Source organism: Squalius cephalus, assembly GCF_949319135.1.
Source record: "Squalius cephalus genome assembly, chromosome: 6".
Classification (NCBI taxonomy): Eukaryota; Metazoa; Chordata; class Actinopteri; order Cypriniformes; family Leuciscidae; genus Squalius; species Squalius cephalus.
In genome coordinates, this window is record NC_137127.1 from 895598 (window position 1) to 922318 (window position 26721).

General features: G+C 39.1%; 2 protein-coding genes across 3 annotated transcripts in view; both read left to right on the forward strand.

Annotated features, from left to right (window-relative positions):
* The first annotated feature begins 10889 nt into the window (after positions 1 to 10889).
* cplx3b (complexin 3b) lies at positions 10890 to 19323 on the forward strand. Of its 2 annotated transcripts, XR_013821490.1 has the most exons (4): positions 11117 to 11525; positions 14389 to 14476; positions 17016 to 17603; positions 17658 to 19323. XR_013821490.1 is itself a non-coding variant. In XM_079873849.1 (3 exons), exons 1-3 carry the CDS (start codon positions 11368 to 11370, stop codon positions 17238 to 17240), a joined length of 471 nt encoding a protein of 156 aa, XP_079729975.1. In that variant the 5' UTR covers positions 10890 to 11367; the 3' UTR covers positions 17241 to 19323. The 2 variants fall into 2 exon arrangements, 1 of the variants encoding a protein (XP_079729975.1); XM_079873849.1 differs by having other exon boundaries at positions 10890 to 11525; positions 17016 to 19323.
* Positions 19324 to 22012: 2689 nt separating this feature from the next.
* Positions 22013 to 26721, forward strand: part of LOC307160041 (growth arrest-specific protein 1) — a 6258-nt gene continuing 1549 nt past the window's right edge. The window contains exon 1 of the mRNA XM_079873845.1: positions 22013 to 26721. This exon is cut by the window's right edge and continues 1549 nt beyond it. Coding sequence (XP_079729971.1) covers positions 22650 to 23396 — 747 coding nt within the window. The 5' untranslated portion in view covers positions 22013 to 22649 and the 3' untranslated portion in view covers positions 23397 to 26721.

Sequence of the window (26721 nt, forward strand, 5' to 3'; positions counted from 1 at the left end):
TATTGTGTGTTTGTGCGTCTCCGGTTAAGGATGGCGGACGGATCAGATTTTGTTCCACTAAAGCATTTAATAACTTGATGATTGCAGCGAGTCTCGGCGCTAAATCCTGTGAGCGCCTCGTTCTGCTGATTCAAAGATCCAGCGTTTCCTTACATCGCACACGCACACATGACCCGCTTTTCCCTGGACTCGACATGCTTTAACGTGCATTGCTCTGTCTCTCCGATGTTCTTCCTCAGATGATGGCCTTACTGTCACGGACACGTTACTCAGACACAACACAACTCCTCTTACTCTCTCACACACACACACACACACACTCTCGAATCATTCACATCCGTCGTAGTTTGTTTATGCAATGCTCCTTCATTTTGATTTGGGTTCATTCTAGACCAAAAGCAAGAGTACATTTATTTCACAATATAGTTATTTTTGCTTCAGATTCAGTGTAATATGAGTCATATTTGCATAACCATGTGCCTTATTTTGGATTATCTAGTAAAATATCTGTCACAAATGTACACATAGCACAGTTTTCCAATACTAATATCTAAACATTCTTAAATCATGATACATTTACTGGAGAAGAAAAATGACTGAAGATATTATGTCGTGTTTTTTTAAATGCATTTTTTATTATATAATGAAGTGTTTTCCCTTTGAATGAAGTTGATTTCTGATATTTGCAGATATTTGTTCTTGTTTTAAGCAAAAAAAGTAACTCCAGTAAATGTATCTTGATTATAGATATTTGTGCTGGAAAACAAAACAAAATTACTGAGGAAAATCATTTTATGCAATGTAGGCGAATAATTTATTAATCTTAGGTAATGTAAATTTAAACATTTACTAATACATTATTAAAATCAAAAATGTATTTGTTAATATTATTTAATGGACCTGAGCTGACATGAACTAACAATGAACAGCTGTATTTTAATTAAAGTCCCCCTGTAGTCAATAATTGTATCCCTTAAAACTCATCTTTGATCACCAAAATTACATATTTAAACTTTTTTTTCCCATGAAAAAATGCCTTCATGCCTTAAAATATCTTGAATGTAACTCGACACCCTTGCCTCATTTAGTATGCATGGTTCTATGAATATGCAAATGAGCCCCGCCTCCACTCACTCCCTCAGCTCAGAGATCCACTGGTTGACGATCACACGTTGATCTGATTGGTTACAAGGTAGTTTGTGACGTCAGAAACACCAGCGATTTCAAAGCGTGTTTTTGAGACTGTCTTTGGTTCACTGCAGTTTTAAGGAGGAAATACTCAGCAATGCTGTCGACTTATGAATTTACACATGCTTTGTCTTAAAGCGTATTAAAAACACCACATAGACACATAAACAACATTAAAAACTGGATTTACACCACAGGGGGACTTTACCTAACATTAATACTAAATAAATAAAATGTATTGATGTATTGTTAGTTTTAGTAAGTTACTGCATTAACTAATGTTTACTACTGTAAAGTGTTACAGTATATAATATATAATAAATACAATATATAGCCTAATGCCCAGCCCTAATTCTGAAGATGTTTGGTCGAGAACAACATAATTATGTGGAGGTCGTGTATGATTGTTCTGTGTAACCCAGCAGATATACTGTAGGTGTGTGAATGTGTGACGCTGTTTCATTAGTGTGTGTGTGTGTGTGTGTGTGTGTGAGTGTGAGTGTGAGTGGGCGGGTGTGAATATGAGTAAGATGTGACGAGATTGGTTCTGAAAGCTGTCAGTTATCGTTGCTGACACAGAAGCGAAGGCTTTGGGTGACAGGCAGAACCGAAGAGGCGTCTCGCTCCTCTAGACCTGGAGCTGAACATCGCTTCAAGGGTTTCATCATATCTGCACCGAGCTGCACGATTCTGCCACACATTCATTGTTTAAAATAGAGATCACAATTTTGAATAGACAAAAAAAAAAAAAGTAATTTATTAGAGGCTCTGACGAAATGTTTAATGCTGACTTCACTTGTTTCATAACTGGATGAATCAGCGTTTTTGAACGAATCTCTTGAATGATCAATGACTCACTCATAAACACTTCACTTGTTTCATAACTGGATGAATCAGCGTTTTTGAACGAATCTCTTGAATGATCAATGACTCACTCATAAACACTTCACTTGTTTCATTACTGGATGAATCAGCGTCTTTGAAGCGAATCTCTTGAATGATTGATTCAATGACAAATAAATATGTCACTTGTCGCCACCAACTGGTGTAACGATGTAATCGAAATTTTTTGAAGCGCCAAGTTACTTTCCAAACGTGATTTGCTCTATTTTGATCACTACCGTAGATATCAATGTTTATATCCCAACTATAAACTTTTATCTCAGTACTTCTGTGATAATCTGAATTATTGCTTGACAGAAATAGTGATACTGTGTGGTTAAAAAGATGACAACGGCTCTCTCTGTATCAGAAAATCTGTATCTTGTTAAAGCTTTAAGACAGAGCCGAATCACTGTTTAAATAAAGATTGCATTATTTTAAGGATTATTCGGGCAGCTCTCAAATGAAATTAAATGAAGATAGCATTTCAAAGGAGGCAGTGTTTCAGGCGAACTTCAGAACAGCTTTACTAGTCAAAGCACTTACTGTGTTACATTACACATTTCCTCATTAAGTCTAAGGGACGTTTAGACTGAAAGCAACTCAACTTGCTGCATCAAAGCGCCTGGAAACCGTTCATTCTCAAAGAGTTGGAGAACAGACAGTTTTGAGCGTTAACGCAATGTGGCAGTAGCCAATGGGAGAGCAAACAGAAGATCATGTGATACAGTTGAACGCTGCCACAGAAGAGCAACCAACAGTAAAGTGACTTGGCTGAGTACAGAGGGCATGGTTTGTAGTGTTGTGTGAAACTAGAAATAGTGCTATATTTATTTTTTTAAGCTAGTGTGACATCCTATCTGCTTGCACATATTTTTATGGGGTCTAAAATAATAATTGCATGAATAAAATCTTGTGCAACTGGCCCTTTTACGACGTATTCCTAAAGGCTTTGATTTACTTCAAACAAAATCAAGAACAGACTGGTGGCATCATTTCAAACAAAATCAGGCCTAAACAGAGATCGTTTGTAGTTTGCCAAAGCAAGCTTTCTGGAAAAGTTTGCTTCGGCTGGTAAACACCTCTGAACTACCATTGGTCCATGTGACGATGATGCAACAGGTGGGTGTGGCTCTGAGGCTCCGCCTTCTTCTCAAGTTCATTTCTTCAGTTCAGTCAGTCGATGTCAGACAAACATGAACACACTGAGAGACGCTTTATAGTAGAAACTGAAGCTGACACTGTTTTTATGTTTAATACTGTAAATCTGCTGCTTTAAAGCAATCTAGGCCTACTGTATAAAGTGCTGTGTATATAAACGTGATGTGACTGGAGTGCTGAATTGCAGATCTAGTGTAAACATCAACATCACTATGATCAGATGCTTTCTGAACGGTTTTCTCACCGCTGGCATTTAGTTGTTTATTTTGTTATTGAGAGGAAAGTGCACAGCAGATATCTGCATAATCATCTAAATGTGGGCGTCGCCAACAGTATATCACTGCAAATGTTCTACATCCAAGCGAGGAATGAAAAGGAACTTCACCGAGAGAATATCGGGGCCTTAAAACTCAAGCTCAACCCTCGGCTTTAGAGAACGCTCATCTTTTACAACGTCTCACTATTGCAGGCCGTTGAGTTAGAGCCAAACTGTCCGTGTTTACATAACCAGTCTCTTGAACTGATGAAGGATGCATTGCATGTTGGATGGCAGCTCCTGTAATCTGCGAAGTCATGAATGACCCAGACGTGAGATTGTGGTCACGTGTGTGAGAGAGGCACTTTGATGTGACTTTCTTCCTACACAACACTAACACCTTTGGGCATTCTGTCAGATAGATGGGCTTTGCTACAGACAGGTCTGGCTCTCTCGGAGGAAATGAGTTGTGTGGATGTGGGGGAATCAACCGTGATTCTAGTTCAGAGGAAGTCTAGGGTTATCGGGTGATTTTATTTGAAGTATGGGAATGTTTTAGTTTTAGTTAACTATAATAACCCTGCATTGCACACTCTAAAAAAATCTTGAGTTATTTTTTCTACCTAAATCCTGGGTTGATCCCACAGTGTTTGGGTAGTTTTTGCGTACCCCAACCCTGGGTCAGATGTAACAACCCAGTGTTTGTGTAGTTTTTGTGTAACCCAGACCCTGGGTCAGACGTAACAACCCAGTGTTTGGGTAGTTTTTGTTACTCAGATCCTGGGTCAGACGCAACAACCCAGTGTTTGTGTAGTTTTTGTGTAACCCAGATCCTGGGTCAGATGTAACAACCCAGTGTTTGGGTAGTTTTTGCGTACCCCAACCCTGGGTCAGACGTAACAACCCAGTGTTTGGGTAGTTTTTGTGTTACTCAGATCCTGGGTCAGACGCAACAACCCAGTGTTTGTGTAGTTTTTGTGTAACCCAGATCCTGGGTCAGATGTAACAACCCAGTGTTTGGGTAGTTTTTGCGTAACCCAGACCCTGGGTCAGACATAACAACCCAGTGTTTGGGTAGTTTTTGTGTTACCCAGATCCTGGGTCAGACGTAACAACCCAGCGTTTGGGTAGTTTTTGTGTAACCCAGATCCTGGGTCAGATGTAACAACCCAGTGTTTGGGTAGTTTTTGTGTTACTCAGATCCTGGGTCAGACGCAATAACCCAGTGTTTGGGTAGTTTTTGTGTTACCCAGATCCTGGGTCAGACGCAACAACCCATTGTTTGTGTAGTTTTTGTGTTGCCCAGATCCTGGGTCAGACGTAACAACCCAGTGTTTGTGTAGTTTTTGTGTAACCCAGATCCTGGGTCAGACGTAACAACCCAGTGTTTGGGTAGTGTTTGTGTTACCCAGATCCTGGGTCAGACGTAACAACCCAATGTTTGGGTAGTTTTTGTGTAACCCAGTTCCTGGGTCAGACATAACAACCCAATGTTTGGGTAGTTTTTGTGTTACCCAGATCCTGGGTCAGACGTAACAACCCAGTGTTTGTGTAGTTTTTGTGTAACCCAGATCCTGGATCAGACGTAACAACCCAGTGTTTGTGTAGTTTTTGTGTAACCCAGATCCTGGGTCAGACGTAACAACCCAGTGTTTGTGTAGTTTTTGTGTAACCCAGATCCTGGGTCAGACGTAACAACCCAGTGTTTGGGTAGTGTTTGTGTTACCCAGATCCTGGGTCAGACGTAACAACCCAGCGTTTGGGTAGTTTTTGTGTAACCCAGTTCCTGGGTCAGACGTAACAACCCAATGTTTGGGTAGTTTTTGTGTTACCCAGATCCTGGGTCAGACGTAACAACCCAGTGTTTGGGTAGTTTTTGTGTAACCCAGATCCTGACTCAGGGTGGCGGTCTAAAGTTATCAGTTCCCCCGTTGAACACGACACAAGCTCCGGCACGAGATCCAGCGCCATTATAGTGGAAACGAGACAACAGACTGGTCCATTACACCTGAATTACTTATAAATATTTGAATTTTTACTTCTAATATTTGTTAAATGAGCTTAAATGTATGCAATATGTATTCAAAACTATATAAAATATGCTATACTGTAAAATATGATCGAAAATAAAGGAATTATCATGCAAACCAGTGGTTGTGTGGAGTATTTTTTTCTTTTAATTTTAGAGGATTTAAGTCTATCCGTAAACATTAATTCATGTATGAAGTAAAAAAAAAAAAAAAAAAGAAGAAGCTAGAACTATAGTAAAAATGAATCAATGCAGTAGGCTGGGTTAAACAAACAACCCAATTTGCTGGGTAAAATTGACCCAACATGTGTTCTGTCCTATATTTACCCAGCTTTTGGGTTGAGTGCATTCTTTACGTGTGAAATCTGTTATTTACCTCATATAATATGTAAATGAGAACTTTTTAACGACTAAGCATGAGCAAGATAACCTGGGATTGACAACCCAATGTTAAAAATGACCCAGGAGCAGTCGGTCACACATCTGATCTCGGCTTTACCTCCTGCTTCCGTCCGTCTCTCTCGCCATGTCCCTGTGTCACCCGGCTTCGCTCCTACAGGCCCTCGCTCTCGCTCAGTGCTGATTGTCCACAGGAACTCGGCTGAAAGAGAATTTTCCGCTATTCGCATCCCATTTAGCCACAGCCAGCAGTCCTGCGGTTGCCTCTGATAATAGAAAGAGGTAAGGATAGAGCACACATGACAGAAAAAGAAAAGATGAAGGATGCAGGATGGGGAGGGAGAGAGAGAATGAGATCATCAGGCTAGTCTAGACCAGTCTTTCTCTGGATTGCATAACTCGCCTTATGCTGATGCATTTATTCACAGGTAATAATGAACATCTCCATGGAGACTGAATTGTCCTTTGGGCATCATGCGTGGACCATTTTCTTCCTCTTGCTGTTACATCTCCCTATTTACAGGACACACATTTATCCGTTACTCATCCACTGGATGAGCCTGTAATGTTGTAAAGAAAGACTACGCACATATATATTCAAACGTGCACACCTATAGACTAAACACGTGATACATACGAGCACGCCGTCAGCGTTTACACAGATTCGCATTTTTTTTATTTTACGAGGAGATTATAACGTTTTTCAAAACTTGCACCTTGGATCCTGTTTCAGAGTGTGTGTTCTCGAGCCTCAAACACTGGTGTGTGTGAAGAACGTCCAGAACACATTAAAAGTTTCTGTTTTTTGTGAGAATGGTGCGTGTTAGTGGCCCCTAAGTGATCTTTACAATGGAAGTGAATCAATCAAAACTAACTTCATCTGGACAATAACTTTATTCGAGATCTGCTGTAAAGCCTGATCAATCTCTGTTACTGTAATCTCCTGTTATCACTGTAAAGCTGCTGTGAAACATCTATATTGTTAAAGCGCTGTATAAATGAAGGAGACTTGACTAATGGTAAACAAGTTGTAGAGATGCCAGATATGTTCCAATCCAGGTTAAAGCTCTATTATTACACAATTAAAAGTGTGTCAATGAGCAAAGTGAAATTTGAAATTTCTCTATACAGGTTTGGACCAAACAACGGTGAGTAAATTCATTTCACTTGGGATTAACTATTGCTGTATTCGTCATTTACATCCTCATAAAGTCAAACTAAAAATTATTCAGACACCAGATGTAATTTTTAATATTTTTCACTAGTGTGATCAGGACATGTTCATTAGTGTGAGTGAGGAGAGCAGAATACAGTAAACTGTGACATATTATACTCAGAAACTCTTAGACTACCTGTGACATTTATACAGATTTGGTTGCAAAACTGATTGGGACACTTTGAGCTGATCATGTTCTGCTGAAGTGTGTTTTCTTTAATTGCTAATGCTCTTTATACACACAGACTGAACACAATGAAGCATTGCTTGGTGATTGGTTGAGCTAAACTGGTATTATCTAATTGTGTAGTTAAATTTAACAGCTGACAGATATTCAACATAATTCATGTGTGAGACAGTCTAACAGAAGGACGGACAAAACCAGTCAAATATCCACTGAGTTCATAACTCTGAGCTCTGCTCATATTTTATTACAGTTTTCTAAACTATATGATAATGTGAGAAATGTTGAAGGTGTCTGAATGAATGTAGGTTTGGCTGTGAGTGTTGTTTATGTGTGTCAGCATCCATTAGGTGATTGAGTGGCGTGATGGATTTGTGTTCGGCACCTGAACTGCTGTTCTTTCGCCGGAGAGCATGTGTGCAGATGAGGGGTCACCGCTCTTCTTCTCTGAGCGCTGAACCGTGCCGAGATGAAGCTGTTCAGATGTGAGCTCTATATTGGACTGGTTAACCAGTGGAAGCCTGTTCATGTGCAAACATCAGTTTAAATGTTAGAATTGGAATTATTAAGACAGAATGCATGCCACTTCATGTGCTTATTGAGACGGGATTGAATGTACTGCGAGTTTCTGTTGAATGGATGTGTCTGTGCTCTATGCATGCATCACAAACCCATCAACGTGAACTTGCACAGTGAAAATAATTGGTGCAGAAACAATTTCACTCAGAAACTGATCAATTTCACAATTAATTCAAAGAAACAGCACGTAACACATGAAATTTTGAAGGAGAAAGACTTGAAGTATTTTCTTGTAAAACATACTCCAATAATATTCGTGGGCCTCGTTAATCAATCGAACGCAGAAACAAGCGCAGAAATCATTTGTTCACGTGTGATTCAAGACAATCGTCATTTAAAGTCCCCCTGTGGTGTAAATCCAGCTTTTAATGTTGTGTTTTTAATGTGCTTTAAGACCAACCATGTGTAAGTTCATAAGTCGACAGCATTGCTGAGTATTTCCTCCTTAAAACTGCAGTGAACCAAAGACAGTCTCAAAAACACGCTTTGAAATCGCTGGTGTTTCTGACGTCACAAACTACCTTGTAACCAATCAGATCAACGTGTGATCGTCAACCAGTGGATCTCTGAGTGAGTGAGTGGAGGCGGGGCTCATTTGCATATTCATAGAACCGCGCACACTAAATGAGGCGAGGGTGTCGAGTTACATTCAAGATATTTTAAGGCATGATATTTTCATGGGAAAAAAAACGTTTAAATATGACATTTTGGTGATCAAAGATGAGTTTTAAGGGATACAATTATTACCTACAGGGGAATTTAAACATCACACTCCTATAAATTTGTGCATTTGTGAAAATACTTTATTAATGGTATGGATAGGTTATATGACACACTTTCAATTGAATATTTTATGATGAATATGTGTCTTCATATTTTGAAATCCCAGTCAAAATGACCTCATAATAATTCAGGTCATGCTAACTCAAAAACATGCGTACACGAGTTAAAACCTGACCCCGCTCACGTCCATACTGATAAATGCCAAGCTTTTGCGGCCAGTTACATTCATTACAGTGTATATGTGAAATAATTATAATGTCAAGTCTATAATTAAGGGAAGGAAACTAGTCTAAACTAGTCTCATTTGAATAGGGCTTTAGTTCATTCCAATTCAGTGCCATTGACTTCACAAATTAGTGTTTGACTGACCGTGCTCACCCTACTAACCTCATTCACGCTCAGATTCAGGGAGGACAGACGGCACTAACAGCGTAATGCATCCATGTTGTTTCATTATATAATGCATGCATGCATGCTTGCTCGCATGTACACATCACATGACCCATGAGATCTGCGGTTTGATTTCGCTGCTGGCTACTATGTGGCAGAACAGTAACAGGATGAAGATGATGATGATGAGGTTTATCGACTTCCTTGTGAAGTCATGCATACAGGGTCCAAAATGAACTTTTTATTTATTAAATTTACAGTTCATAAATGTTTTTATAAGCCATGAAACTGTATTTTGAATTATGTTTAAAAATATATTTTCCGTAATGATCAAATAATTTGGTAACCCTTTACCTTATCCAAAGTTCATTAGTTAATGTATTAACTAACATGAACTAACAAAGAGCAATACATTTGTTACTGTATTAGTTCATCTTTGTTAATGTTAGTTAATAAAAATACAGATATTCATTGTTTGTTCATGTTAGTTCACAGTGCATTAACTAATTGTTAACAAATACAACCTTTGATTTTAATAACGTATTAGTAAATGTTGAAATTAAAATTCATTGATTATTCAATTTTTCTGATAATTCTAAGCTTATTTTCTTGCCAAAGCCTAATTTTTTACTTGCATTTGGCATCTGGAACCTAAAAATAGACTTTTGATTTGCCTCAAGTGTGAAAAAGCATGCATAATTACGCCATGTGTCACCGTATTACTGTAAAAAAAAAAAAACTAAAAAAAAAAAACTTTTTGTGTTGACATGCATGCAAATCCAACAGAACATTCGACTGATATGAGAACAAAAATTCTGCATATTGTTTTCCTGGATAAAATCAGAGTGCTTGTCACCAGTGAAAGCCTGAAGCTCCAAACACAGACTTTTCAGGTTCTTACTATGTTGTGGAGCACAGATATGTGTGTGTGTGTGTGTGTGTGTGTGTGTGTGTGTGTGTGTCTGTCTGTCTGTGTGTGTGTGTGTGTGTGTGTGTGTGTGTGTGTGTGTGTGTGTGTCTTTGCCCTCAGCGAGAGCGACAGAACAGTTTGTTAGTGGAGCAGATCGGGAATGATTCAGTCCCGGGGGAGGAGGAGGGGTGTCAGAGAGAGAGAGAGAGAGAGAGAGAGAAAGTGAGAAAGAGGCAAAAATAGAGACATTATCACCATGCACAGAGATGTATAATTTGTTTTTATCATCCGGTGTTGATAATTTTGGAGTAATGGGGGCAGTATTTATATCATTCATGCATGTGATGAGTTTAAACATTTACATGCCATTGCACTCTGAAAAAATGCTGGGTTGTTTCAACTCATGTTTGGGTCAAAAATGGACAAACCCAACCATTGGGGTTCAAACTGTATTAAAAAATTAAACCAACCGTGGGGTTTGTCCATATTTGACCCAAACATGGGTTGAAACAACCCAGCATTTTTAGATGCATTATGTCTGGATTGTATTCAAGATAAACATTTATATCATTTTATTATTTGTGTTCTCAGTATATGAGTTCTTTGTTTTTGTGACATGTAAATTCATGCAATTAACGTGTAGGCAAGCTAAACATATTTGAGGTACTTTAAGAGTTAAACCTTACCTCACTTTATTAAAGCATGTTTGACTGTTAAATATGCCTCATCTTGCATGATAATCCATGTGGAGGTGATGGTGACAGCTTTATACGCATGGATGGTAATCTCTGGGATTACAGTTCTGCCCTTTTCCAAATAAACTAAAACGTTGGCCACAGAACCTTATAATTTTTGTTAGATATTTCATTTCACACTTTTACTTTCTCACTTTTTTCCTCACAGGATTTACTCACCCTCCAGATGGATGCTGTATAGGCGCTCTGAATGCTTTCTGCTTACTGTCATCCCGTTAACCGACTTGGAGTCTCACAGACACACACACACACAAGCACGCGCGCACCGAAAACCGAGGCACGATGCGTTTTGACATGTCACGCGCGCCCGCTAAAAAAAAAAACCGTCAGTGACTCAACGCACGAGCTGCGCGCGCTTAATCCAGCGGTCCGTTGGATTGGGCGGGAAGAATCGAGTGAGGAAACACGGGATTGGGTGGATAGAAGAGTCAAACTGATGATGTGACTCAGATGAGGAGAAGAATCCACATCACTTCACTTCACTTTACCTCCGCTGAGGAGTTTCTGTTCGGCGATCACGGGAAAAAAAAAGACGTTTTCCTGTCCACATTATTGACCTAATTGGAATTAATAACAGTTTTGGAGAAATAGCTCGCCAAAAGGAAGATTATTAAAGAACATTGTACTATCTCACGATGGCTTTCATGGTAAAACACGTCGTCGGAGGTCAGCTGAAGAATCTGACAGGAGGTCTGACAGAAGACAAACCTGAAGGAGAGAAATCCGAAGCGGCTGCTAAAGGAATGACACAAGAAGAGTTTGAAGAGTACCAACAGCAGCTAGAGGAGGAAAAGTAAGACAAACCTTCCTTCATACCTGATATCGGAGTATTTCTCTGAAATTTGTTGATGTTTTTGTGAGGTGAACGCTGTTGTGAAGAAGCGGACGTTTGGAAATGAGCGCGCATTTTTCGCGCTTCGGTGGATATCGCGCGCGCGCGCTCCCAGCTGCTCATTTCGCTCAGGGATATTCATGCTCAGTCAGATATGAATAATACTCCACATTATTTACATTACAGTCCAACAGAATTGCGTGTATAATTCAGAATATTTTACCTTTTCATCGCAAATTCTGTCAAGTTGGTTCAGACATTGAGAGGTTTAGCATTTATGAAAGTCGTGTATTGTAAAGTAGTATCAGAATTGATAATTAGAATTGAATTAGTTATATCTGTTCTTAAGCATGTGAGAACAAATTAAAAAAGAAAGATGAACCACTTATAAAAAAGTAATGTACCATAGGGATACATACCATATTAATAGACAATGGTATTTACATGGTACCCCAATATACTTACCATGTTTACCGCGGTGTATGTACCATGATACATGTCCAAAAACACAATATTACCATGCTAGGCGAGTATAGATTCACTTCTCTGCTTTATGCAGTATTAGAATCCACTCATTCTCGCCTCAGGTAAAATTATTTTAATTAGTATTTTACACCTAGTTTCAATCACATTTCCCAATCAGAACATTTAGGTCCAGTTAAACACTTCTTGTGAAAAACGAAAGAATTAGGTTGTTAAAACCACCATATTGATCCAGCCAAAACATTCCACTGTGTTCTTCACATGCTTTGTCTTCAGAAATCATCTCGTAAAGGACTGACTTGAACAGGTGGCTGTGTTGACAGTACGGTTTGCATAACTGCCATATTTGTAAAATTGTGATTTCACAGACTTCAAATGGCTGTGCCGATCTGGTAATCCAGCTCATTCCCTCGGAGAGCAGATTTTACATGCTGAGAACAGCTAGTTTAAGACTGTTGACTTTGACATGGAATTGTGTGTTTAATCTCTCCAATCAGCCAAACCACCATGATCTTCTCAAAGGTTTTTTTTGCTGCTTATTGATATGGGGATTATTTTAACTATTCATTTGCTGTGGATGAGCATCAGTCGAGTGTCAGTGCGAGTCTAAATCCCTGAGATATTTTCGCTCGTTCTCGTCTTCTCATTTAGCAGACACTTATTATACGGATGATCCCTCTGGAGAAATCATAAAAGGACGGTTCCAGGTTCAGTACGACAGTACCTGGTGAAACTCATCCATTAGTGTGTAATCCATTACAAGTGCATTACTGTTTTTTACAGATACAGCTTAACTTGTATTGAACCTGGAACATTTAAGTGCCTTGATAATGGCTCATATCGTCCTCTTTTCAGGGCTCGAACCAACAACCCTCCAAATACCAAACCTAGATGTTATCTTTAATTGCTGGTTGTTATTCCCCCACTTAAATGTGTGCATTCTGTTATGACCTTTGCTTCAGCCCTGGAGACTTTTCACCTCACATGACCTTTAACAATCACGTAACACATCTTGAGGTTAACTTAAAATCCCCTATTATACTATTTTAAAGGCTCCTAATGTTGTTTTGGCGTCTCCTACAACATGTTCACATTCATTCAAGGTCAAAAACACTTTAATGTCCTCATAATCTGCACTGCAGCTTCAGCTCTTTTCTCTGAAACGCTTCCATCAAGGATTCAGTCTCTCTAAGCTCCGCCTCTCTGAGAACTGCTCTGCTGTGATTGGTCAGAAAGCAAACGCTCATTATCATATCTGAATCTCAGCTCTTGATCACAGTGATACGAACAGTGACGATGGCGTGGGTTTTACCGTATCAATCTCAGAAAACAGCGTCTTCTCGACACGAACAACACGAACCAAACTCTTCCAGTCTCAGATACACTACAGTGTTTGAGGGCGGAGCTAAGAGACGCTGCTCAGCCAATCAACACCACAGGCTGGCGTTATGCAAATTAGTTACAAACATATGCAGATTCAACAGGAAGTGAGTCTGAATTACTGACGACTCGTTTCAGTTCAGAATCACTTCTTTCTTTTAGGAGACAATAACTCAGTTTATTTGAAGTTTGATCTTTTACAGTTTTATTACACACTGCATGAAAGGCAAAATCTGTAGAAGCACAGAAGATTTATAGTTATGTATTAAGTAAATCCATAACTAATCCATTTCTGTGTTGATTATTTCCAAAGTTTAATAAGCTGCTGATTTTTTTTAACTACAATATTACAATAAATATTATAATCAAATTTTAACTCTATTTGATTTTGCTTATGTTGATTGTCTCATTGCGCACTTATTTGAAATGTTTTCAGGTTTCTGTAATGGACAAATGCGATTGTTGTAAGCAACTGTTCGTTTCACCAGACTTTTGGCAAATAAACCCTAGAAATCCAGTCAGTCTGAAGTTTTTTAATGCTCTCTTTGAAGGTATTTATTCCACAAGATTCCTCGGCGTACAGAGGAAAGCAGTTTAATCCTCCAGAATGACATCTCTCTCTGTGGACGTAGATTTGTTTTAGCTCATGCTAAAATGAAGCGAAAAAGCCTGAAATGGCTTGTCATGACAGAGATTACTTTTTAAGGTCAATTTAGGTCTTATATGATCATTATTCAAATAAGCATCCCAAAACAAAAAGTCCTAAAATTAGTCCAACCAACAATCAGTTCAACTGCTGTTTGAACCAGGAATCGGACAGATGATGCTTATTAGCTTGAGATTGACATGTTAGACTAGCGTAGATGGATAAAAGATCAAAAGAGCCTTGAAGAGCCCAGTCCATCCTCAGATTACAGTGTTTGTGTGTGTTTGAGATGCTTCTGTTCTCATTTCTCCTCAGGCAAGAGCGAGACACCAATTTTGCCCAGAAGAAGGCGGAGAGGGCGACCATCAGGACTCACTTCAGAGACAAATACAGGTTGCCAAAGGTAACAATTAATCACACATCTGCCCACACTATTACAACTTCCATCCCAACACCTCGCTCATCAACACACGGCTGAATCACACATTTCACCACCAAATAAGGTGTTATATTGTGCAATTAAAGATATTATTATTAATAAGGTTCCTTTTGTTAATATTAGTTAACTGCAACATTAACTAACAATGAAAATGAAGCATTTATAACATGAACAGTTGCATTTTTATTAACTAACATTAACAATGTTATTGTTACAATTGTAACAATGATTATACTCTTAACAAATATATTGATCATTGTTAATGTTACATTTAATCATTTAGCAGATGCTTTTATCCAAAGCAACTTACTAATTTATCCTAATTTATAGGGGTGTAACGAGACCCTCATGTCACAATACTGATACTATATTATTGCGATACTCCAAGACTTATGATAAAAGGTTAACAAAACATTTACTGTTGATTAAAAATGGTAAATTTGGTATTACATTGTGGATGTAAATGAATAGGATTGGATTTGGTGCTGAAACCCAAAGCACAGGACAATAGAGACACCAGAATAACAATATTCATGATTCTGAAGAGGAAAATACTGAATTATTTTCAATGAATATGTTTGCACTCTTTAACTGACTAGATATATTTAAAATAATGTCTGGTAACATCAGACATTTGACATTATCAGGACACACAAATATTCCCCATTGCATTATTATACATTATATTCAACATTATATAGTAGTTTATGTAGTACTGACACTAAAACTCTGAAAACTTGAATTTTGTCTCACACAGTAATTTTTCATTTGGGTGAACTATACACAATACATATTGTTGCATTTTTGTATTGCAATATATTGTGACTCGATATATTGTCACACCCCTATTAATTTGCCTTAGTTGTGACCAAGATTTTGAAGCCTATTTTACTGATTCTGATTTTTTGCATCTGGGCTGCATTGAATCCACATGTTCCAGAAAGCTCAAACAGTAGAGCGCTGGCGCTTGCAACGCCAAGGTCATGGGTTTGATTCCCAGGGAAAGCAAGAACTGATAAGAATGTAAATGTGTGCCTTGAAATTAGGGCTGCAGCTATTGATTCTTTTTGTAATCGATTAATCTAGCACTTAATCGGTCGATTAATCGGATAAAAAATGATGTGGATGTAAAATGATCAAGCATTTGGCTTTTATTTCTCTCAAAAAAAAAAAAAAGAGGTATTTATTCCAACTCCAACATTTGGCTCCAAAACTAAGCCCTATTTATTGCAATATTTACCCATTTAGTGTTTATAAGTGCCAGTGCCAACAATTGTATAACAATACAGTTAAGTCAACTTACTGTAAAACATGTATAACATGTAAAACTATGAATACAAACTTAAATAGTAAAGGCCATTTGGCCTTAGTTTTGTCTTCTTAATACAAAAAAAGGATTGCATTTAACTGCAATTTAACTTCAAATTGCATTCGTTGGAGACACCTACACAAAGTGTAGCTTTGAAAAGGGGAATGTTTTATTGCAAATATGCATTTTGTTAAATAGAAAAAGAACAGCATTTTGTTTTTCACTTAGGTTAGTTGAAGTATAGCACGTTTTGTAGTATTATATTTTTTGTTAATTGAAAATGTTCTATGCTCAATTACTTTGGTAGCCGATTAGGCCTATAATGTCTTCCCCAAAAGTACGAGTGGATTTGGAGAAGCAGGCTGGGGAGTTTAATTTTTTGTTGTTGTCTGTAACTATTTGGCAGACGTGACATACAAACAAGGTCTCGCAAAGACTGCAATACAATATTTGTTCCTCCATGACGTCCCGGTGTATAAAGTGAATGCATGCTGAAATTATTGTTGCGTGGCTACATAAAAGTTTAAGCATATGTGATGCATTGCCGCAACGGATTGAAGCGCGCGTCCGAGTGAAAGACAGTGCGGCGTGTACGTGCGCGAGCCACACGAGAAAACACTGTATCCGCGCCACTGATCGCAGCGGCAACGGGCACTTTGATCACTTGATTTAAAAAACACATTTCAGTGACATGATGGGTTTTAACTTCATTCAGGAGATTTTGGGTAACTGCACAACTGACAGATGACTTTGAACGCACCGCCAACGGTGTGTGTGTGTGTGTGTGTGTGTGTGTGTGTGTGTGTGTGTGTGTGTGTGTGTGTGTGTGACCATAGCGAGAAAACAACCAACTTTCGGACCCTGCACTTAAGCCTATAATTTTGTTTTTAAAAATTTACGACGGGACGATGACGACAAAATCTCTGCGTTTATCTTTACAATAACATTCTCTGCGTTTATCTTTACTCTCCGCCATCGCGCCAACTAAATTCAAAATATATCACGCGCTATGGTGTGCTTTCTGAACATTGAACAACGGTCTGTGTGAAACAATCAGATCCCTGCGCGTATATGCGCGTCATAGGAATTTAACGAGCCCTACTTGAAATGCAATGTTAGTCGCTTTGGATAAAAGTGTAAATGTAAATGAACAGGGCCTAATGTATTTGTATGTATTTCATTCCTGTTTTTCAGAACGAGCTGGACGAGACTCAGATCCAGGCGGCGCGAGATGACGTTGAGCTCCCCACCGAACTGGCTAAGATGATCGCTGAAGACAACCAGGAGGAGGAGCAGAAGCAGTCGGTCCTGGGTCAGCTGACCAACATCCAGAACGTGGACATGGGCCATCTGAAGGGCAAAGCTCAGGCCACACTGGAGGACCTGAAGAACTCTGCCGAGAAGTGCTGCGTCATGTGATCATCCTCTCCTCATCTCCATGCTGACAAACATCCGTGTTCATATATCCAGTGTGACGTGTAGGTTTCATGATGCTAATGTTGTTCTAGGAGTTTAAATGTCATCAAATATACACACCCTGCTCGGAGAATCTCGCGGAAAACATGCTCAGGTCGCATTTCACCTGACGGGAAAGGTATATTTTGCATAAATCATGTTCTCATGAAAGTAACGCCGCAATGCAAATAACATGCAAGTATAATTTCTTGACTTTGTGGTGAAATACGACATGTTTCTGGAGATTCACTGCTCCGGTCTGAATAGGTTTATTACAGCGATAGCGTAGCGGGTTCGTGGAGAAACGACTCTCCAGACAGCAACATAGTGTTGGCTCAGATCCGGCCCACATCCGGGCCGCGTTGAATCCACATGTTCCAGATGTGGGCCGGATCTGGTTCGCGTTGAATCCACATGTTCCAGATGTGGCCCGGATCTGGGCCGTGTTGAATCCACATGTTCCGGATGTGGCCCGTATCTGGTACGCGTTGAATCCACATGTTCCAGATGTGGACTGGATCTGGTACACGTTGAATCCACATGTTCCAGATGTGGCCCGGATCTGGGCCGCATGGAATCCACATGTTCCAGATGTGGCCCGGATCTGGTTCGCGTTGAATCCACATGTTCCAGATGTGGACTGGATCTGGTACACGTTGAATCCACATGTTCCAGATGTGGACTGGATCCGGGCCGTGTTGAATCCACATGTTCCGGATGTGGCCCGGATCTGGTACGCTTTGAATCCACATGTTCCGGATGTGGCCCGGATCTGGTTCGCGTTGAATCCACATGTTCCAGATGTGGCCCGGATCCGGGCCGTGTTGAATCCACATGTTCCGGATGTGGCCCGGATCTGGTTCACGTTGAATCCACATGTTCCAGATGTGGCCCGGATCTGGTTCACATTGAATCCACATGTTCCGGATGTGGCCCGGATCTGGGCCGTGTTGAATCCACATGTTCCAGATGTGGCCCGGATCTGGTTTGCATTGAATCCACATGTTCCAGATGTGGCCCGGATCTGGTTCACGTTGAATCCACATGTTCCAGATGTGGCCCGGATCTGGTTCGCGTTGAATCCACATGTTCCAGATGTGGCCCGGATCTGGGCCGTGTTGAATCCACATGTTCCAGATGTGGCCCGGATCTGGGCCGTGTTGAATCCACATGTTCCAGATGTGGCCCGGATCTGGTTCGCGTTGAATCCACATGTTCCAGATGTGGCCCGGATCTGGGCCGTGTTGAATCCACATGTTCCAAATGTGGCCCGGATCTGGTTCACGTTGAATCCACATGTTCCAGATGTGGCCCGGATCTGGTTCGCGTTGAATCCACATGTTCCAGATGTGGCCCGGATCTGGGCCGCCACTATGTTGCTGTCTGGGTCGCTACGTCTGTATGAAGGGCTTATGGGAGCAGGAATGGAGGTCCATCCACACAAACACCTTCATGTTTCACCTTAATGACCCCTGATGTCATTAACGCCCTTTGACCTTTCATTGAGTGCTGCTGTTGTGTGCAGGTGGTTTGGTGTCGTCGACCTTTTTCTTTCTGGTTTTCCCTCTCTCTTAAAAAAAACAAAAAAACAGACAGTAACATTGTGTCTGCCCACATGTGGGCCGGATCAGAGCCGACACTGTGTTGCTGTCTGGGGATAATGATCTTCTGTTGAGGTGAGAACGAAGGAGTTCATGTTCTGTGTCTTATGAATGAAGCCATACTGGGATTTGGGTTTTGAGTGAAGGAGCAATAAGTGAAACAACATAAAGCAATATTAATATTCCCATCTCTGATCTAAAGGACAGAGCTAATAGCCAGTTCATGTGAAGAAAAAGGCTGTATTTTATCTGACCCGTAAGATTATTGTATGTTTATTTCTTTATTAATGGCAAGAGTGGTGTTTATTTTACTTATGCCCTCGATAGTCGTTTCCGTTGCATAAGTAACGTAATTACCAATGTGATGCATTCATGTAATTATTCTTCTGTAATTTCCGGACCTTGCTGATTTTTGACTGTTGAAAGTGTAATAAATATATTTGTACAAAGATTATGATGCATGTGATGTGATTTCAGGCTTTGTGTGATCATGCAGTGCCGTATCTGACCTGTAGGTGGAGGTATCGGACAACAGAAACACACGCTTCACTAGCACTAATTCAGCTCTCATCAGGAACTTTATAGGTAACAAATAATCTTTTTGCAAATGAACATTGAGTTTAGGTCAATTTCATTGCTTAGAAGTGTTTTAATCACCTTTTAGCTGTTTTGAAGTTCACTAGTCCTGCAGTGTGGTAGAGTTTCTCATGTACATGTACAGCATTTCTACAACCATTATAATGTTGTTTGAAACTGTTTTAGATGCAGTATCACTGCTTGTCATGTCAGTTACCCAGCTGTGATTTAGTGTATTTTACCTCACTGATTCTGTTTACATTTACACATTCATTTAGCAGACGATTTCATCCAAAGCACCTTACAAATGAGGAACACGACAAGCGATTCATCATAGAGAGCCGCAGGTAACACAGTTTCAGACGCTGTTCAGACAACACAGCCTAGACCAGGCAGCAAAGGGGACGATTGTTTTATACCCAACTGAAATTATTTTTACAAAATGTGGTGATATTGGGATTTTGATTAAGAGAATTTGACATTTCCAGACTGAATTTTTAAGCGGTTTTAAAAATCAACAGATTTTTAGAAGCACATTTCCCCCACATAAGAAAAAAAAAATCATGCTTGTAAATCATAATTATGACAAAGTTGTAATTTAGATTTTTTTATCTAATAAATTTGGCTTTTTATGTCCTAATTTTAACTTTTTGTTATAATTTCAACTGGTCAAAATGTTGATTTCTTGTGACAATTTTAACTTTTTTTGTCATAATTGTGTCATTATTATGACGTCATAATTTCAATTAGTCATAATTATGACTTTTTATGTGATAATTTTGACTGTCATAAATTCGACGCGTGTCGTTATTTCGATGACTTATGTCATAATTTTGATTTATGTCATAATTTAGACTTTTTATATTTTAATGAAACTTTTTGTCATATTTTGACATCATAATTTTGATTTTAGTTATAATTATGACTTTGCCATAATTTTGAGGACTTGTGTCATAATTTTGACTTTTTGTGACACAATTTTGACTTTTTATGACACAATTTTGACTTTTTATCTAAAAAAAATAATTTTTATGTCAATTTAGATTTTTTTGTCATATTTGAATATTTGAATTTTGATTTTTTTTTTGTCATAATTATTTATAATAACTAAATTGTCATAATTATGACAAAGTTGTCATTTAGATTTTTTTATCTAATAAATTTGGCTTTTTATGTCCTAATTTTGACTTTTTTTTATAATTTCAACTGGTCAAAATGTTGATTTCTTGTGACAATTTTAACTTTTTTGTCATAATTGTGTCATTATTACGACGTCATAATTTCGACTTTTTTGTCATAATTTCAACTTATAATTATGACTTTTTATGTGATAATTTTGACTGTCATAAATTCGACGCGTGTCGTTATTTTGATGACTTTATGTCATAATTTTGATTTATGTCATAATTTAGACTTTTTATATTTTAATGAAACTTTTTGTCATATTTTGACATCAGTTATAATTATGACTTTGCCATAATTTTGAGGACTTGTGTCATAATTTTGACTTTTTGTTATATTTATGAATTTTTATGCCATAATTTTGACTTTTTATGACACAATTTTGACTTTTTATGACACAATTTTGACTTTTTATCTAAAAAAATAATTTTTATGTCAATTTAGATTTTTTTGTCATATTTGAATTTTGATTTTTTTTGTCATAATTATTTATAATAACTAAATTGTCATAGTTTTGACTTTTTATTTCATTACTCATGATTTACCAAAGCATGAACGTGTCAGAAACGGTCCTCCTACAACAGAACAAGCATCTGTTGTTTTCTGGCTCACAGAGTCGCTTTCAGAGAGTTGCCCATCTGAGGACTGTGACAACTAGCCCCCACACACTGTTCCCTCTCTCCCGGCTTTTGTCCTGTAACAGACTCCGGGGATGGTTGTGGTTTTGCATAGTTCCTTCACTCCAGTCCCAGTGTTTTCCATCTGAATAGCGGAGCGCGGCGGATCTCAAGTGCGCAGTGAAAGGACAGAGCCGTAAATATATTGTTGTGGAAAGTCTCTCCATTGACGTTCCTCTGGGCTGCTGCATGGCCAGTCGCACACAAAGAGGGTGAAACGGTCCAGAAAACACTTTTGTGGCCTTTTCTTTTCCAGCGGGGCGCGATTAAAACACCCGAAAGCAGCCGAGAGGAGCGGGGGATGAAGACCCGCCGGGATCCAGTCGGTTTACACAGGGGCTTGTTCTTGGGTTTGCGCTAAAGAGAAACAGATTTGTTTTTCTGCGCTTTAAATTGAAGAAGTGGTTTGCAGATGTTGAGCTTCCAACAGAGGAATGTGTGTGTGTGTGTGTTTCTCTCTCTCTCTCCTGACAGGGTTTTGTAATCTCACGCAGAGAGAGAGAGAACGAGAGAGAGAGAGACCACACAGCTCGCAAGCTTCATGAAATGTATAAAAATTTTATTTATCCCGTACAGGAGTTGAGCTTTGCCAAAAACGGCGTTTCTATGGATGAAATCCCGCGTTTACAGCCAATAGAACTAGAGAATGAATAATAAAGAGAGGAGGGTTTTGGAGGAGGGGTCGTGTGTGTGTGTGTGTGTGTGTGTGTGTGTGAATGCACAGCCGAGCGTGAAAGAGTCGGAGGGACAAAGACAGGCAGCATGAAGCCGTAACAGCACTTTAAGAGCAGAAAACACTCAAAACAACACGAGAAAGGAGGATTCTCCCTCAACACAGCACGACCAGCCCTGACTGGAGGAGGACTCTCAGGAAGATCCAGGGAAATGCTCTCGGATAGCAGCGGATCGAACTGATCGACTGATGAAAAGCTTCATTGAGGAGGAAACGTGTCTGTTCTCGGCGGAATGAAGTTTTTGCAGTTTCTCTTGAAGACACAGAGACCTGCGCTCGGATAGCAGCGGACTGGACTGGACTGGACTGAACTGGACTGGACTAAAGGCTGTGTTGTGGAGTATAAATGCATGACTTGTGATGTATTCTGGCCGAAACTAACTCTGAAGTTCTCATTCAAAACAACATAAAACCCCAAACGGAGGATTCTGGTGAAGATGCAGGGAAATGCTCTCGGACAGCAGCGGATCGAACTGATTGCATAACTGTGGACTGACTTTTCTCGTTGAAAGCAACTCTGAAGTTTTTGCCACGCGATGCACGTTATTCCCCCGGCGCTGTGCATCAGAACCGAACCGATGCGCGCGTGCATCTGAGCTCAGACATGAAGATCATCTTGGCGTTAATCACGTGGTCTGTGATGATGACTCTGGACGCTCAGCTGGTTTGCTGGCAGGCGCTAGTCAGGTGTCACGAGGAGCGCGAGTGTGAGCTAGCGTATAACCAGTACCTGAGCGCGTGCGACGGGAACATCCGCGGGGAACGCCGCCAGTGTCCAAGCCACTGTATTAGCGCGCTAATCCGCCTCAACCAAACCGGATCCGGGCCGGATCTGGAGAGATGCTCCTGCGAGACGGACACCGAGTGTCTGAGCGCTAAACGAGCCATCGACCCCTGTCTCCCGCGCACTCATCCTGGCGGAGCCGACAGCATGGGTTGCACCGAAGCGCGCCGGCGCTGTGAGGACGACCCCGCGTGTCACGCGTCTCTGATGGCGTATCTGTCCCACTGTGGACAACTGTTCAACGGGAGGAAGTGTTCGCCGCAGTGCCGCTCCACCATCGAGGATCTCCTGCTGATGCCGAACGGCGTCTTGCTGAACACCTGCGTGTGCGACGGCCTCGAGCGGCCATTCTGTGAGGTTGTGAAACAGAACATGGTGAAACTGTGTTTGATCGGAGACGCCGGCGCCGAACACGACGATGCGTACGAGGACGAGGATTACGAGACGAAACCGGGAAGCGAGGCGAGCGACGCGGTGATGTCGAGCTCAGGCGCTCCGGCTCTTCCTCAGCTCGCGCTTCTGCTGGTCGCTCTCGCTGCGTTTGAGACTCTGAGTGTGACTGAGTGAAACCGCTGGAACACACGACACTGCTTCAGATATACGGAGAGGTTAACACTATGCACACAACACTTGCCCGCTTTGTAAGCGGTTACAAGAAAAAATGGCATCTAAACAACTAAAGATCACACACAAAAAATTGGTTACACTTTATGTTGATAAATTCATGTTTTTTGTGTCATTATTGACTTTTTGTCATAATTTTGATATTTTCCGTCATAATTATAATTATGTAATACTGATTTATGTCATAGTTTTGACTTTTTATTGCGTTTGAGACTCTTTAAATGGCCGGATGATTGAGTGAAACCATTCAAGGCTGGAATACACGACTCTACTTCAGATCTGGAGATCTTAAAACTCTAGGCTTTCTTGTTACATACACTATTATCATACACTAAACTACTATAGATCACGCACTATACGCTTACATTTTTTTTGATTTCGATAGTCAACTTTAGACATTCTGCTGCCTCTAAAGGTTCTGTATGTAACTTTCACTCTACTAAAGCATAGAAATACCATAATATGTTTGCATACACTGAGGAATCATGCTGAGTTCACACACTCGTCTCTCTGAAACACACTTCTACTGCCCGTTATTTTACTCTGGAATGTGTGTTTTTGTTTTGCTCTGTGAAACTGCACGTTGCCATCTTCATTATCCACTGCGCTCGTTCCTGTAGCGCGTCTCAAACTGGCGGCCCGTGTGAGCGTGAGTCTGAGGAGGCGGGGTGGGAGGAACCTCGATCTCCAGTACTCTGAGTTCGACTGCAGTGCCTGTTTCCACCACTAGCTGTCACTCTCACAGACTGCACCTTTAACTCACTGGTCAACAAACTCTCATTAGAGGATTAGTGGACTTCTGCTTCAACACTGCAAAAAATGCTTGTTTCTTGTTTCCAGTCCAAATTTCTAAAAGTTCTTTAATCAAGAAGCATTTACTAGAAAACTAAAATGACTTAAGAAACTGTATCTTATTTTCTGAAATGAAAAATCAAAATGAAGTGAGTTTGTGAAGTGAGATATCTGCCAATGGGGCAAGAAAAATAATCTTGTTTTCCATTGGAAAACAAGATTATTTTTCTTGTTTTCCATTAGAATTCAGTTTATTTTTCTTGTTTTCCATTAGAATTCAGATTATTTTTCTTGTTTAACATTAGAATTAAGTTTATTTTTCTTGTTTTCCATTAGAATTCAGATTATTTTTCTTGTTTAACATTAGAATTAAGTTTATTTTTCTTGTTTTCCATTAGAATTCAGATTATTTTTCTTGTTTAACATTAGAATTAAGTTTATTTTTCTTGTTTTCCATTAGAATTCAGTTTATTTTTCTTGTTTTCCATTAGAATTCAGATTATTTTTCTTGTTTTCCATTAGAATTAAGTTTATTTTTCTTGTTTTCCATTAGAATTCAGATTATTTTTCTTGTTTTCCATTAGAATTAAGTTTGATTTTCTTGTTTTCCATTAGAATTCAGATTATTTTTCTTGTTTTCCATTAGAATTAAGTTTGATTTTCTTGTTTTCCATTAGAATTAAGTTTATTTTTCTTGTTTTCCATTAGAATTCAGATTATTTTTCTTGTTTTCCATTAGAATTAAGTTTGATTTTCTTGTTTTCCATTAGAATTCAGATTATTTTTCTTGTTTTCCATTAGAATTAAGTTTATTTTTCTTGTTTTCCATTAGAATTCAGATTATTTTTCTTGTTTTCCATTAGAATTAAGTTTATTTTTCTTGTTTTCCATTAGAATTCAGATTATTTTTCTTGTTTTCCATTAGAATTTAGATTATTTTTCTTGCCCCATTGGCAGATAGTTTTGTATGTTTGCAGTGTTAAAGCAGAGTCTACCAATACTCTAATGAGAGTTAGTTGACCTGTAGTTACTTATAGTTAGTAGAATGTCTAAAGTGGAACATCGAAATAAAATGTAACCAAAAAAGGTTAAATATTAAACTTTACGGTTCTAGACTCAATTTTAAAGAAGCCTTTGTTCCAAAAAAAATGCGAAAGGTCTTAAACCATTGCATTTTGATTTCATGTTTAACGTTTTTTTTCTTCTACTGATAAAGCATGTTTACAAGCTCCTTAATTCATCAAATTTAATTACAAAATGACTTAAAACTAAATTAACGAAATGATCCCGAACCCTTTAAGTTTCTCCGGAACCTTTTCTTCTGACTTGTCGTTTTGCACACAACAAACTCACACGGAAACGTGCGCCACGACAAATGAAAACGTTTTAAAATCATCTCAAAAATGTGTTTGATTGAGTCGGAATCAGAGTCTGCTCTTGTTCCATCACTCGCGTCTGTGGATCCAGCGCTGACTCGAGGTGTTCGGGACACGAACTCTTCGCAGTGTTTGTTATGATTTCAGCGTATCGTGGCTCTTGAAGTGTGTGTTTAGAGAGACTCGAGACCAGCCGTGAGTGTGTGTCCAGCTCTTACTTCCAGCAGACTCTCATTGTTCTCGCAACTCTCTTCAAATATTTGCCGTGTGCGTCTCATAAAGGAGCCGGTGTGGGGATCAAGAGCTTCATTAGAGAGAAGAGGCCCTTCAGAAGAGCAGTCTCACACACACACTTCAGCTGTTCCTCTGGTGAGATGATCAAACCATCGCATCTCCAAACGTCTCGCTGTTCAGGAATGCTGGAAATCAAGTGTTCAGTGTCAAGCTTCAAACTGAGTTAATATTTGATTTCAGTGGTTTTCAATTTCAAACTTTCTTTCTTTGCATATAATGAATTATTAGTAATGTCTAATGAGTTTATGTCAACTCTGAGATCAGAAACGGACTCTATGCAAGTGCTTCTTCTACACTGCAAAAAATGCAGACAAAAAAATGTCTTGTTTCCAGTCCAAATATCTAAACTTTCTTAAATCAAGAAGCATTTACTAGATGAGTAAAATTACATAAGAAATTCTGTCTTGTTTGCTGATAATTTTTTTTTAATTAAGTGAGTTTTTGCTTAAAACAAGCAAAATGATCTGCCAATGGGGTAAGAAACATAATCTTGTTTTCCATTTGAATCAAGATTTTTTTTTCTTGTTTTCCATTTTTTTTTTTTTGTTTTAAAATTGAATCAAGATTTTTTTTCTTGTTTTAAATTTGCATTAAGATTTTTTTTCTTGTTTTAAATTTGCATTAAAATGATATTTCTTACCCCATTAGTGGATAATTTTGCTTGTTTTAAGCAAACACTTTATTTTTATCAGGAAACAAGACTTATGTCTGTAAAATGACTTTCTTATGTAATTTTACTTCTCTAGTAAATGCTTCTTGATTTAAGAATGTTTTAGATATTTGGACTGGAAACATAAAGACATGAA